At 43.4% G+C, this 15,224-nt stretch overlaps 1 protein-coding gene across 4 annotated transcripts; it reads left to right on the top strand.

Annotated features, from left to right (window-relative positions):
- The first annotated feature begins 784 nt into the window (after positions 1 to 784).
- PRELID3A (PRELI domain containing 3A) lies at positions 785 to 14,848 on the top strand. Of its 4 annotated transcripts, XM_086609189.1 has the most exons (8): positions 793 to 840; positions 3,443 to 3,611; positions 4,004 to 4,093; positions 4,893 to 4,963; positions 5,058 to 5,160; positions 6,592 to 6,642; positions 7,820 to 7,822; positions 10,432 to 14,848. In XM_086609189.1, exons 1-8 carry the CDS (start codon positions 809 to 811, stop codon positions 10,543 to 10,545), a joined length of 633 nt encoding a protein of 210 aa, XP_086465315.1. In that variant the 5' UTR covers positions 793 to 808; the 3' UTR covers positions 10,546 to 14,848. The 4 variants fall into 4 exon arrangements, with proteins under 4 accessions (XP_086465317.1, XP_086465315.1, XP_086465314.1 ...); XM_086609188.1 differs by lacking the exons at positions 6,592 to 6,642; positions 7,820 to 7,822 and having other exon boundaries at positions 10,432 to 10,560; positions 11,328 to 14,848; XM_086609191.1 differs by lacking the exons at positions 6,592 to 6,642; positions 7,820 to 7,822 and having other exon boundaries at positions 785 to 840.
- Positions 14,849 to 15,224: the final 376 nt, after the last annotated feature.

Here is a 15,224-nt window from a genome sequence, read left to right as displayed (position 1 = left end):
GTGCGGGCGCGGCGGGGCGCGCCCAGCCGATGCCACTGAGAAGGGCAGGCTTCCCCGCTGCCGCGGGCGGGGCGGGCTGCGAGGGCGCCTCGGCGCCCCGGGTCTGCTCCTCGCCGCTGCGGAGGAGGTCGGGTCTCCCGCGGCGTTGTGGAGTAACGCGCGCGGTGCCAGTTTGTCCTGCGGTAACGTTCAACAGCGCCTGGTGGGAAATAAGAAAACCTGTCTCCTTTTCCTCTTTTTTCCCTCCGTAATACGTTTTATGTCGAGATGCTCACTACAACACTACTTTGTGCAGAGGCTTTTGGGTCAGTTAAGGCGTTCAGCACCGCCGTGTCACCCCCAGGCGTAGCAACGCACGCACTATACCCCTGCCTCTACGTTGCATCCCCTGTTGCCGGCGTGTTTAACGCGAATCTCCAACGTCAGTGACTCGGTTTATTTGCTAAAAGCCGCGTGATCCGTCCGCTCCTGGTAACCCAGAGCTGCGTGTCCCGGCTGCGCGCTCCCAACGCGAACTGACGCCACGCAGCGACGTCCCGACGTCGCGCTGACGCCCCGTAACGGGCGCGGTGAGGGGGAGGTGGGCGGGGCAAGGCGGGGACGGCGGCGCGTGACGCCAGAGCCGGCGGGGCACGCCTGGTGCCGGCGCGGGCGGCCCCGCCCCCGTGGCTGTCCGCGCGCGCCGGCCGGCCGGCGCGAGGCTGTCAGGCGCCGCCGAGCTCGGGCTGCCGCCGCCGCCGCCGCCGCCGCCCGCGCGCCTTCCCTCGCGCCTTCCCTCGCCGGCCCTGAGGAGAGACCGCGGGCGGCCATGAAGATCTGGAGCTCGGAGCACGTCTTCGGGTAAGGCGCCGGGCGGAGAGGGCTGAGGGGCGGCGAGCTCCCCGCGCTGAGCGGCGGCGCCGCTCCTTCCACCGGCCGCGCGAGCGGGTCGGGCCGGGCCGGGCCGGGCCGGGCCGAGCCGTGCGGGGGAAGCCGGGCCTTGCCAGGGTGAGAGCGGAAATAGGAAACGCCGCAGGCGCGGCCGCAGGCGAGAAGGCCGGCAGCAGCCATGGCTCCTGAGCGGTTATGCCGGCGCGAAGGCTCGCCCGGCAGCCGAGGGAGGGGGACACTGGCTTCTGGCGGCGTTAAATCCTCCGGTAGCGGGGGTGGGCTGGGAACGGTCCCCAGCGGTGCATCAGCGCACCCTCCGCTGCTGGTCGTTCATCGCCTTAAGCTTTTTCCTGCGTGCTCGGACCCCCTGCGAGAGTTTCTCCCACCTCCTGCCGCTTGCGCGGGAAATGCCATTCCAGCAGGTCAGTGGTAGAGCCGGCTCGACAGCGTGATTTCTTGGTAAAGATGCGGGTATCTAAGGAAAAATAACTTTCACACTGTCAAAAAAAAATGTATCCCAAACTACTGACATACTTGATATATTCCAAGAGTTATGGACAGAGCGACTGTGTATCTTGCCTTAGCTGTCAGATACACAGAGATGCCAAGCAGCCAGCCATTAAGTGACAGCTGAGTACGTCTTCTTACCGACAGTCCTTTTCTGCTTTACACGTATTTTGAACATGGTTCTGGTCATCCAGTTCCACTTTTGTGTAACGAGGGAACCATAGGCAAAAGTATCGACAGATATGTAACAAGCTGTACCGAGGAGCTGACGTGGAGGATACGGTAATTCCAGTGCAGCTCTTAAAATGCCACCAATAACTCGTCTTCTACAGGTCTCTTAAAATTAAATCTTGAGACCTGAAGAGCACCAGGGGTGATAATTCTTACAAAATATCCCAGATGTGCAGTTTTAAACTCCTTTAATTACATTAACGCAAACAAATTCATTACGCTGACATAGGTTCTAGGTGTTCAACTTTAACATTAGCCTGGTATTGGTAAGCTGTAACTTCTAACATGAAATGATAGGCAGAGGCTAGTAAAGGCTGCTTCTGTATGGTGTCATTTCTGAGATTGAGATGAGTATCTGTCACCTGGGAAACACAAAATCAATATTTGTTTGGCATTTTCTCATTGAGATCTGAATTGGTACACTCCCATCTTATGGTGTAATTTATGTGGGTGTAGATAGTTCAGTTCAGGGGTTAAAAAAATATTGTGCCTTATCAGATCTCTGACTCTTAAAATCCCTCAAGGACACTTAACAGAAATTTGACCTTTCGGGTTTGTGTATCTTCTGTTGATTATGATGTATAGCCACTGAAGATAAAAAGCAATGGTCTTCCAGCTCTCCTGATGTAGGAATTGAGGGCTCTATTTTTCCTGCTTGCACCCATAAAGCTGAAAGATCTTTCCTTACTCTTCTTGTTGGAAAGGAACGTATTTTTCCAAGCTTTTATTTGTTCTGGCAGTGATGTACTGTTGATGCCCATCTGTTTTGAGACTAAAAGTAGTGTTCTTAAAAATCAAATCTATTTAGGGCCCTAAGTGCAACTCTTATATTCCAGTTGGCACCCCTAAGCCTTCTTAAGTTAGGTATCAATAGTTGAATTTTTAAAGGTGCCTTTAAAGGTTACAAACCTTTCATTTCAGATCTATCAGTTATGCTAAATACAGAAATCATTGCTGAAGGACAGAATTTCTGCATTGGATCAAGTCCATGATTTCTCTAGCCTCCTCTATTTCAGAAATACGAAGTCCCACGACAAGAGCTGTGTGGACAGCCTGTCCTCCAGTAGTGGGGCTCTCTGATTCCAGGAGTTTGAGATTATCAAAACTTGTTTCATAAAACCAGTTTTTTACTGGGAAAAGTATCCATAAATGTAATTCATGCTACCAAGCTGTTGGAAGCAGTAGTACGAGTACGGACTTAAGACAGTGAGCTGATCTGATTTCTGAAAATCTATTTCTTTATTTTGAACGTCTTGATTTTTCTTTTAGTTGAATTAAATTTCAGTTTGCTTTTTTGCTATAGAAAGAAACAGAAGCTAATGATGTTTTCTTTGATTTATTTGGTGTGCTTAGAATTATAGAAGAATTTATCTCACACTGAACTTCTGAAGGTCATCTAATCCAGCCCCATTCTCAAAGCAGGGCTGGCTTAAATGTTAGGTCAGGTTGCTTTTCTGGTTGAGTTCTGAAATGGATCGAGATTCAACAACCTCTGTGGACAGCTACCCTGTCATTGTGGGTTGTTTGCACAGCTGATTGGAATTACACTTGTAGCAATTTGTCACTGTTGCCCCTGCCCTTGTTTCTGTTAGTCTTGGATTAGTAATTCCTTTCTTCACTCTGGAGGAAGTAATATATTTTTTTTTCTGTTTGTGTATCAATACTTCCTTATTGCCTTTCCAAGCATGACTGAATTCTGAAGGGACTTTTGAGAGCTACAAAGTTCTACGGCACAGGCCGTATTATGCAAACTAGATTCCTGAGTTAGTGTTGTCTGAATACTTGTAATTAAATACAAAAAAGTTACAAATGTTGTCTCCTCTTCTTTTTACAGACACCCCTGGGATACAGTGATCAAAGCTGCTATGAGGAAGTACCCCAACCCAATGAATCCATGTGTGGTAGGAGTAGATGTCCTCGACAGAAGCCTTGATAACCAGGGGAGGTTGCATAGTCACCGTCTCCTCAGCACGGAGTGGGGATTGCCAAGTATTGTGAAAGCGGTACGCTTTTATGGTCTTAATGGTTTATTAAGGGTGTGATACATTTTTATGTCGTCATCTGAATTAGAGCTGAATCCAAAGTAAAAGCTTAATTTATAGGAAATATCATCCACAAATATCACATAAGCCGTAATTAGTGTACTTAGCAGCAAGAATACGTTGTAGGCTTTAATATGTGTGTATGTCTATCCGTGCCTTCCAGACTGGTCTGTGTCATGCTATATGACTGATGCAACCCAGCAGGATGCAGTCTTGCCACAGATCACAGTGTTCTGGTATCCATGAATTACTTCGTATTTATCTGGAGTCACTAAGGACTTGACATTCATGTGTTTCAGGGTTGGGTTTTTTTTTAGTACTTAACTTTTTTTTTTTTTGTCCTTAACTTTCAGATTTTAGGAACAAGTAGAACTCTGACTTACATTGAGGAACATTCTGTGGTAGATCCAGTGGAAAAAAAGATGGAGCTTTGCTCAACTAATGTGAGTGGTAGCTTAAGAAGTTTCTGGTAATTAGTTCTGGAGATTAGATGTTTTACTCTAAACATTTAGATTAGAAATGTGCTTGCTTCTTGCATGGAGATGCGGCAATTTCCACGTCTTCGGTAGCATCTTAGTTGGCTCTTCTTTTCTTCCTTCTTCCCACAAATAGGGAACTTTAAATACTTTGAGATCAAACATTTGTGATTCTGTTTTAAATGTAAGATTATTTCTTGGAATGCAAGTAAAATAGTTTGACTTTTAGATTAATAAGTTGTTCTACGTTACACTGCCATTTACAACAAAAGTGTTAACTTTAAATGCCTTTTTTCACAAAATGTAAATGAACTAGTATGCTATATTTTGGTATCCTGGAAACTTGTAACTATCAGATTGGAAGTGGAGTTGTTGTGGGAGAGCCTTGTCTCTCTAGAAGAGGCGTTATCTTTCCTAAGTATTAATTTTCTGTACACTCCAAATATTATTATGATGGTCTTGGTCTTGAAGAGCCTCTCTGAATTACATGCCATAAATCAGATAAGACTCAACATTCAGAGAAAACGAATGGAAAACTGTTTGTGCTTTGTACTGTGAGTAGGAACTTAGATGGATATAATTAGATCTCGGATAAGAGAAGGCGCATCACCCTTTATATGTCTTTTTATTGACTGTGTTCTGGGTTTTATATTATGTGTATGCTGCTTTGTCTCGGACATTGAGTGCTCTACTATTGAGTAGTGCTTTTAATAACAGAAAAATGAAAGTGGGAAGTGAGGATTTTAGCTCTTTTTTTCTTTTTAAGATTACTCTCACAAACTTGGTGTCTGTTGATGAGAGACTGGTTTACAGACCTCATCCTGAAAACCCTGAAAAGTAAGTAAGGATATTTGTGTGCTTCTTGACGTATAGGAGACATTATGTTAGTACAATTCAGTTTCAATATTAACTTCTCTTTATTCTCTTACAGAACTGTGCTAACTCAAGAAGCAATTATTACTGTTAAAGGCATTAGCTTGAGCAGTTACCTGGAAAGCTTAATGGCAAACACAATATCTTCTAATGCCAGAAAGGTACATCTTTATTCTGTTTTCTCCCTCCCACCCCTGCCTTTCTTTTTTGTTGAAATAGTAATCGTCAGTTGTGTGTGCTGAATACTGTATTTAATTTCTCGAAACTTTTATGCACAGTTTCAACTAATTTTCTTGTGGGACCTCAACAATTAGAATATAATTTCCGAAAGTATGAAAAGGTTTCACTCCTAATTCTTTGATTTTCAGCTAGAATTGCACATCAGCACAAACAAACCTCTGTGTGCATGCTGCAGTTACACATAGCATGCACATATTATTAGTTGGTTTGGGGGATTTTTTTTCCCCAAAGCACCTTTTTAAACAGTAGCCTCCTATTTCCAGGAGTTCGTGCTAGTAGTGAATATAACTTCCTTTTCAGTCTTTATAATCTGGGTTTAGCAGTTAATGCTAGCATATTTTCTATGCTGTCAGTTGTTCCAGTTCCTATCCAATACTGAGCTGTCTCCTTGCCTTTGGCTGAAAGTAAGGTAGTGTAAGCAGAGGCATATTCTTTGAAGAGATGAAACTATGCTGGCTTTTGTAGGTAACACTACACCGACTCCTCTGTCCTGTGCTTGTTTTTTTCTACTTGGCTTGCAGCCGTGGAGCTGCACTTCAGCACAGCCGGAGCTACGGGAGTGCTTATTCTGGGGCACTTTGTCCTGTCCTTCTTCAGGGAAAGTGGGAAAGAAATGGAGTTGCTAGAGAGGCATAGGCATCACTGCCTAACAGCAGGATGGGTGCACCTGAAATTTGAGTTTGTGCTCTGCATTGCTGGAGAGGTTCAGCACAGTGGGAATCTGGCCCAGGTAACTTCTGCTATGCCAGAGAGCCTGCGCTTTGACCAGCCCTTTGCCCTTGTGAGAGATGTTGCTTGACCAAGGCAGTGTAAGGCAACTTGATAGGAGGTATTGACCAACTAGATGAGAGAGGAGAAAGCCTCCTTTTCCTCCCTTCTGTGTGCTTCTCCAAAAATGAGAGGAAAACAGGTTAAAATCAGGGGATGAAGGAGGAGTGGTGAGTAATTCCTAGACACTCAAGAGTAACTTTAACTAGCTGAGTGCTCTCTGTGTTTGTTTGCAAATCATAAATGGAATGTATTTCAGAGAAATTACAATTCTAGTGTGATCCAGTTTCCATTTAAAAGTCTGTGTGGGTCGTATATTCTTGAAAGAGAAGTCCAAACCCTGGCTCACAACCAAACTTGAGGATGACTCAGAGGAAGCAAAGCACTAGCTAGTTGGAATGGCCAGATCAAGTAGGCACACTTAAAAATGCTGATTGAATTCCTCTCGTGGTATCTGCCAAATTCTCATGTCTCTGTTGCCCTCAGAGAAAGAGCATAAATCTTTCTTGGTACTTGTTCAGGTGTTGCCTGTGTGAGAGCTCGATTTCTTTTAGAGATTGTTCTTCTGTTCTGCCGTTTTCAAGGAACACACTGGCTCACAAGCTTCTTGCAAATCCAAAAGACCTTCTTGTCCTGTGTGTTTCACTGAAGAGTCACTTTAGAATAATTGGACTTGGCGGGAATTTGTACTTGCTGTTACCAGCCTTTTCTTTGCTACCCAGTAACCTACTCTGCTGTTACTAGCTCTCCTCTCATGCTGTGCTGTGCTTCTGTGTTCTCGGCACCCCTCTTAAACTTCATGAAAGTTGCTGAAAAACCTTTTGTTGTTCTGAAGAAACAGGAAGTTAGTATTGAGATTTTGCTCCGAGGTAGAGGTGGCAGATGACTCGTTAATCTTTTTAATGACGATGGAAAAATCATTTGCCATACGTTGTAAATCTTTTCTGTGTTACTCCAGGGGTGGGATGCTATTGAGTGGATAATTCAAAATTCTGAAAGCGCCCTAAGCTAGCAGTTCTCCACATCTACAGTTTGTACTAACTAGTGGTAATGCCAGCGTTCTTCTTCTTGGTACAGCATTTCAGCTTTCTAGCCAATATGTGCATGGATTGTTGTCATGTGAATTCCATGAATTAACCTGCATGTGTGTTTTATATACATCGCATACAGGAATGGCAAACATGTTCATTACACTGCAGTTGTAGGAAGTGGGAGTAGGTCAGATCTCGACTGAATCCATTAACCTGTGCTTGTGCCTCTGGACAGCCACCTTGCTGCAGGCATGTCTTGTGCCATCAGTATTGCTTATGGTTTGAAAGTGGAATGATGATTGCAGATAACTGGGCATGTGAATGAGTCTCTCCACCAGGTATTTGATCTGGTTCTGGTTTCTGTGATTTCAGAATGTAAAACTGGTACCTGAGGAAAATAATAAATTGGTTATTGACTGGAATTGGCATTATGAAAATGAAACGGAATTGTGCTCTTAGGATATAAAATTGATTTCTTGAAACAGATTGCCTAACAGGGGTCATCTTTTGCATACTGAAATTGTATTTGCTTTTCTTATGCCTGAGGAATATTGTTGCCCTTCTGTGAACTTCTGTGGAAATCCGTACAAAGCTTGAAGTTGTCAGAATACCAGACTGTGCGTGTTTTTCATTGGTCTTGTAGTTACATTCGTTTCAGTAGTGGCGTGTCCCTTAGGCGATGTGACTATGAAAAAATTTGACTTCAGGGCTGAGAGAACTGAGTGTTCTTGCCTCTGTGGTTCCTCTGTGCAGACTGTTTTCCTTCCACTAGTCAGTGTAGCCTGTCTCTGTCATTCCTGTATTGGCTTGTGCTTCAACTAATAAGATTCCTTAAAAAAAGAAAAAAATCCATTATGCTGCTTCTCCTACTTAAGAATGTAGGGCTTTTTACACTGCTTACTTTGAGATCAGTGTATGCCGTGAGTGTTTGCTTTTGTGTTTTCATTCCACTGAGCTTTTATGGCTGTTTTTTCTGGAAAACATCAACTACAAAGGCTCAGCATTTATCAGTCACTTCAGCTCTACCAACAAATCCTCATATGCAGCATTTTGTCTGCCAAGCACGTCATACTGCTAACATATGTGATAAAGACTAATATAACATGCATGCTTTGTTATGAATGTGCTTGCTTAATGACTTACTACAGAATTTATTGTGCAATATGAAACTTTATTGATCAATCCTCTGTCAGATTTTTTTTTTTGGTAACTGGGTAGTTGTACAGAACTTGGAGGCTTTGTATCTTATTAAGATTTGTAACTTAATTTCCGGTGCAGAATATTCCTGAAATCTTCCCTGCCAATATCACAAATTTATTCTTGGCTGCAAAATACAGCATGTAGTGTATGCAGGTCTAAGGAAATGTGCAGACGTATGTAGTTCTAAAAGCTGAAGGAAATATCTTGGTGCTCCAGTTGCATGTCATGGATTTTCTTTCAGTTTTATTTTATCTTGTCAACAAATACATCAACTCAAACACTATGACCCGGTTGTTTCATAGTCAGGGCCTGTAAAAAATCTCAGTATTATTTTACTGAGCATTTTCTACATCATGCTGAAGCATGATCTGTTTGGTGCTCAAATGGAAGGAACTCAAATCGTATTCTTCTACAGACTTTCTTCAGCAACCCGTTACTTAAACTGGACAATTCAAATAATGTTTTCTTGATTATTGTTGATATTTTTTAAAGGCTTATCTTGAACTAACTAAAGATACCAGTTCTTAAGGTAATTCTGGATAGGGCTGAATCTCCCTTTCTGAGCTCTGGCCAAGAGCTGAACACTTTTTTGTGATACATGGATAGTTCTTCTCAGGTTAAGGACTACCTGCCAGTGCAGACATAGCAATTAGTGTTTACTCTGTGAGTCCCTGTAATATGGAAAAACCTGAAGAGAAACAGAGTCAGCCCTTCACTGAACTTAGTGAGGATCTTGAGATAAATATGCTCTTATTCATAGTAAAACTCTATTTCTTTTAATAGGCTACACTTTGCAGCCTGGAACTGGGCTTTTAATATTATTCCAGAGTAATGTTTCTAGCCTCCAAAAAAATTCTTCAAGGGTATGTGTGGATTTTTTTACTTTTCTTTTTTTTTTTTTTTTAGTTTTTCAAATCTGTTTATGTAGATTCTTGTTCATGCTTAGTGGTTTATAAAGGATGACAGCAGGTTCTGGACACTTCAAGAGGTTTTTGTTCACTTTATCGCCTATAACGCATGCAACAAAAATAGTACATCAGAGTTCAGAACAACTCTGTGTGTGTGGGGGGGGCTGTTTCCCCCTCTTCCCTCAATCTCTCAGAGGGCTTGAACACTGACACTGGCTCTTCTGAAGACTTAGGACTTTTTGGGCTCAGACCCTTTATCTCCAGAATTCCTCTAGACTTGGCCAGAGCCGTGTGGCTCCCAGTTACTATTCTTCACTCTTGGTACTTCTTATTCTTAGCAGGTTACTAGAGGTGAACATCTCTTTGCTTCTCTTTAAGTGAAAAAAGGCCAGGTGTTTTCCTGGTCTGATCCCATCTGCTTTTTTTGGCAAAAGCTGTCATTCTGAGATAATGGAGCTCTAAAAATCTTTCACTTTTGTTTAGTTGAAGTGCTTCTCTTTATTCTCCTGGCTTCATTGTGGGGCTGGCTGCATGCTCATCTTGTGCTCATTAGGGTGCACCTCCTACAGGGTCTTCTTAAGGCAAAAGGTTTTTGGCATGCGTATTTTGCTGGATTCCCCAGCTCCTACTAAAGCGTTGGCTGTCAGTGCCTGGCTTTGAGGCACTCCTGTTCTGAGAGCTAAACAGAGGAAGGCCGTACCTCGATATAAAATGTGCGACTGTAGTCTCTCGGTTAGTCTGGTTTATGTGCTGAAAAGTTGCTGTGCGTAAATACAGAATTCAGAGCGAGCCCATCCCTGAAGTCTTGCTAGATATCTGATCTATTAGTTGTTACTTCAAAGAGCACTTGGAAGACTACCTTTCTTTGTCCTGGATCTTCTCAAAAACCGTCCATATAGCTCGGTTAATGAATCTGAGAACAGTATCTAGACTTTGCCATAGATTTGCTGATGTTCCTCGCGTGGTGGGAGCAGCAAACAGCAGAACCAGCAATGCTCTCACGTAAGCGAACTTAACTGCTGAATTGGGCTTTTTGCCTAAGTGCACCACTGGGAGCTTGCACCAATATTGCAATTACATCTTGGTCATGAGTTAAGCAAATGCCTTTGTAGTGAAGTTTGCATAAGAAGATGCTAAGGAATTATCAATATAATCCAGTATCAAACTATGCAAGGCATGAAAAGCATTTTAAAACAAGTCTATGTCTGACAGAGGAAAAACTATAGAAACATGAGCAGTGGTGGTATATCTGTTCTGATCCTAAATTCTAGTATTTTCCTGGCAGGGTCGGGATGCCCTGGAGTGGGTGATCAGCAAACTAAACACAGAATTGGAGGAGCTGAAGTCAACACGCGAAGGCATGAAACCAGCCATGGCAGCAGCGTCAACAGAAAAATAAAACCAAAAATACCAAGTAACTGACAGAAAAGTTTTATTCTGCAGACTGCTTTGTGGATCGCCCTTCTAAAGCTGATCTGCAGAGGTTTTATATCTTTATAAGAATATTGGATCAGCGGAAAAGTATCCTCATCCGTCATGTCCACAGCAGCTCCTGTTGCCTACCGAAGATTAAATTGACCTCCTGAAGATGCCCTTTTCATTGAAACAATTTATTTTTAACACTGGAAACAAAACATTGAGCACATTTAAAACTGCCTAAATGTGCCTTTTATAACAAAGATAGGGAATATGTTATGCTTGTTTTTTGTAATCAAACTTGAAAAGAATGCATGTGTGGTATTAAGGATTTTCCATGTGAACATTTGTTCTGTGAAGGGCTGATAGGTACTAAAGCACTGAATTTTGTCTGTTTTGGAATCTGGTAGTGTCTTACGACCATTTAAAGGGAACTACATGACTCAGAACAGGATACTGTAGAATTAGATATCTGTCTGAAGGATCATCCCGAAAAGCTAGAACCTACGTGGTACTAACTTTTCTCATGTTGTTTAAACATGCTGCTTGAACATGACACACAGATGCTTTACCTCTTAGATGTTTGTATCCAAACAAAGATAAAGTTTCTATTGATGTTAATAGCCTAAACCAGTTTGTTGGTGGGGAGAAGGGTATAATTTATTTTCATATTTATTAACTTGCCCTAGTTCCTCCCCTCCCTTTGAGGAGAGGAGTAGTAATTCCTGGAAGGTGCTGGAAAATACTTCTCCTGTTTATCTCTAGAAAGGTACTTGTAAGCTACTTGAATGAAGAGACTGTGCTGTTCCACTCGTCCTTGCTCTTCACATCATGTCTTAACTGAGGGAGAGACTGATGCAATAACCAGAAGAGTTGAAATGAGAAATAAGCAGGAAATTTAAAATCCAAATGGTAAGGTTTCATGAACGTGTACTTTTCATGCCCTGAGTGGAGAAAACAAGAGTACAAGAAAAACAAATGGACTCTCCTTTTTGAGCACTTTCTACTAACTACTGACTACCAGTGTAACTGAATTTTTTCAACACTTTTCCACATTGGTACAAAATGGTTTTAGGATCATTTTAAAAGCTTCTCATTGTCTGGAAAACACTCTAGTAACTCCAGGAATTGCTTCTGATAAAACATGCGTAAATAGATACTGGTAACAGTCCTAGCCTTGTCTGATGTTCACAGGGTTTTCATACTTGGTCCAGGTGTAGTATATGTTTCTTAGACAGCCCTCTGTTAGGGCATTTTAACTTATTTTTTGGTGTGCACAGAAAGTGAAATAAACGTTGCAAGGATGTTTACTCATTCAAGTGGCAAGCATGTGTTTAGGAAGCTGTTAAAGAGCATGAGTAACTTCTGAAAAAACTAGAAGAGTAAAATGTTGGTCATTCTTTTGATCTGGTAATTTTGAAGTGTCTGTAGCTTAAGGGAAATTGCAGCATTCGCATCCTGATTCATTTGAAAGTGAACGTTAATTTGGGTGTAACTATAGTCTCACTAAATAACGTAAGCCTAATGAATAAACTTAATTTTAAAAAATATATATATATTAGTTGAAAGCAATTAAATGAATAGCTAATATTTACATTGCTCTTTTTATATGGACCTAAAGCCTTTCTTATTTTGGAACAGAAACCTAGAGCTTAAAGGCTGATAGCAGCTCCTTTCCAGAAGATATGGTGGATAGCTTTGGTGCAGGTCAGTTGTTGTGCTTCTCAGAGGAGCGATGTCACTTCCTGGATAAAGGGTGCGGAAGATGTTCTAGCTCCTGGTGGTGTTCTGCTAGGAAGGGGAGTGCAGCTATGGCAGAGTAAGTGTGTGTGCGCGTGGAAACCTGTACTGCAGCATTTCCATACGTGCCTGCTGGAGGTGATGAAAACATAACTGTTGGGGGGATAGAACAGTCTTTGGAGAGGTTCAGGTATAGCTTTGGTTTGGAAGAAGAACTGTCTAAAGCTGCTTCTTGCATCAGATTTGAATTAATAGCTTAATGGTGTCTCGGAGCTGACTGACTTGTGTACAGCGCCTTCCAGCACAAATGGTAACCCAGAAGAATCACCACAGGCTCCTGTGTTCTGCTGAGGGCCGAACTCCTCTGCCACACCATAGGGTCAGAACCAGTTACGCATCAGTTTTTTGGCTTACTTTCTTTGCACTGTTTCCTTCTTCCAAAAACGTATCCTTATCTGCTTCTGTTGCATCTCCTTTCTGTTTCATTCCCCACTGGTTTTGGGCTGCTTCCTCTCCACGTTTCATGCTACTTGGGAACTGTATGGCTAGCTGATTGGTTTTCTCATCTGCCTGCTGTGCCACTTGCCGTGGATCAGCACCTTGCCTGCTTGTGCTCAGTCCTCTTCTGCTTTTCTCTAGGCTAAATGGCAGCTGGGAAGCTTTTGGTAGGAAAAACACTGATATCTTCCAGAGACAAGTTCCAGAGGCTGCCTCCCTCTGCTGCTGGACAGTGCTGCTGCTTCTCACCATGTCTTTGGGGTAGGTGACACTCGGGCACCTCTGGGCTTATTGACCTTCCTGTGGTTGCTCATTTTGCCAGTGTGCACAGATGACCTCACAGGCAGTGGTCACACTGGGACCAAGTAGGGTCCGGTGTTTAGCAGATGAAGTGATTCTTAATTTCCTATAAGCTTTCCTGGATACTTTCACTCTTCTGCTTTCTGCCCGTGTAGTTTGCCTACGGGGCTCCCACTGTTCTTCTCCTTTGATCATGTATGTGGCTCTTCTCCATGGGATCTGATGGGATCGGTACGTTCAGCCCTGCTGTGCATAACACTGTTTTTGAATCACTCCATTTCCCACCTGTTTCTGTCACTGTTATAATCTGAGTTGACCCTTGGAGCAAAAAATCCCCCACCTTTGGAATTGCTTATCTTGGTCCTTCCCTAGGAAAACTCCTCCATCTTTATCTACTGGAAATGGCTAAGAAATATTTCTGAAGTCAGTTTTATGTCATGTGCATTGACTGAGGTGTCTGTCAAAGACAGACAGCCGCATGTGAGGGAAAGTGCCAGGCCGCTTGCGGGAGCTGGGAGGTGTAGCTTTTTGGATTGGGGCAGAAGCAGCTGGGTACATAGGAGGAAAAATATTCATAAAGCAGAAATGGTGTTAAGGCAACACTCATTAACTTGGAAGGATGTTGAAGCGCTGGGGACCAAGCAGAAGGCGGCTCAGCATTTGTAACCAGGCTCATTAATGGGTAGCAAGTGCCTTTTGAATAAGAATTCTGTACTTGAGAGTTGGAAATAGAATTGGAGTTTTGTGCGTTGCGGGAGGGAAGTTGTTCGCTGCTGCTTTTCAGGCCCCTCAGGGCTGGCAGTTCTGTGTTTCTCAGCTGCCAGGTTGCAATTTAAGGGAAAGGGAATGTGTGTGGGGGTGTGCAGGGAGGTGGTTTGGTTTTAAGAATTTAGTGCCAGCGTACCAGGCTGGTCAGAAGTGTGGCTGCTCACCCTGCCCGGTAACTACAGCTGCGTTGGCACGCGCCTGCTGTGGAAGGACGAAGCTGGATAGAGCTGGTACCTCACTGAGGGGGAAACAGTGAAGGAATACAGCAGTGGTGGTTCCCAGAGTGTGGCAAACAGGGCATGTTAGCTCTTGGCCCTGCAGCACTTTAAGATGCTGAAGATACCAAACTTGAGGTAAACTCTGGTTTCTGGTCGATGTATGTTTTTCGTGCTAGTCTGGACAGGCTCCTGTTAGCAACAAAAGGCATTAACTTACAACAGTGTAATCAAATGGTCTATGTGTGCAATTTGTTTTGTGTAAATTGTGCTTTTTTTTCTTCCTTTTTTTTTTTTTTTCCTGGCTTGCCCTGGCACCAGTGTGAGTCCTCCACGCTCCTCCATACCTACTGCTTTTCCCCCATCAGGTCAGCAGGCATGGTGGGGGAAGGGTCATATTTGTTGGGAAAACGGGCAATCCTAGCGTAAGTTGCAGTATTCTTGAAAGACTTGCTTAGTGCAAGTAAAGGCACCGAACTGCAGTGCTTGGCATGGATCAGGAATTGATGTAGAGCACATATCAGGCATGGATGTACATGACGATGCAATAAGTAAGACAACCAGTGACATTCCTTGATGTGACGCTTTTCATTTAAATCTTCAGGTGGAGCAGTGGGTAACACCTTTTCTATTCTTGCATCTTGCTAGATTGTACGCTGTGAAGGGCAGGACTCCGTGTAAAAGTGTCTGTGTACACTATGGTGCTATCTTAAATAAATGACATCCTCAGTTTAAAAAGCACTTTGGGGTGTAACTGCTGTTGGTTTTCAGAGAAGGCTGCAGAAAAATTCTTCGCGTTAGTCTGTGCTGGGTGAGCAGCAGGACCCAGTGCCAGGCTCCCTGGAGCTCACTGTAAGCCACGTGTCCTACTGGTCAACAGCTCTGCAGGGGTCCTCTGTGCCTGAACTGGGAACTCCATTTGGGTCTGGCAGCTGCTTCATCTTGCAGTAGAACAGGAAAGAGTTATCTCAAATGAACAGCCTTGGCTTGTAAATAAGACCTTATTTGTCTAATAAACTATCTTCTTACCCCACCAACACGACTTGCCACAGGTCAGAATCACGCTTTTCAATCGCAGCTCCAGGAGGCAGGTCGTGCTTTCACTATGAATTGTTCAATGAAAAGGCATTTTTGTCAAGCA

The sequence above is a fragment of the Tauraco erythrolophus genome, chromosome 3, assembly GCF_009769465.1.
Source record: "Tauraco erythrolophus isolate bTauEry1 chromosome 3, bTauEry1.pri, whole genome shotgun sequence".
Lineage (NCBI taxonomy): Eukaryota > Metazoa > Chordata > Aves > Musophagiformes > Musophagidae > Tauraco > Tauraco erythrolophus.
Note: the sequence above shows the minus strand (reverse complement) of the source record. Positions and strands in the feature narration are given on the sequence as shown.

What these genes read in the sequence shown, in the direction of transcription:
- PRELID3A (XM_086609189.1), top strand. Translation starts at nt 809, where the DNA reads ATGAAGATCTGGAGCTCGGAGCACGTCTTCGG. An exon ending in AGCTCGGAGCACGTCTTCGG is followed by an intron (nt 841 to 3,442) that starts GTAAGGCGCCGG and finishes TTCTTTTTACAG; the next exon opens with ACACCCCTGGGATACAGTGA. An exon ending in CATCCTGAAAACCCTGAAAA is followed by an intron (nt 4,964 to 5,057) that starts GTAAGTAAGGAT and finishes ATTCTCTTACAG; the next exon opens with AACTGTGCTAACTCAAGAAG.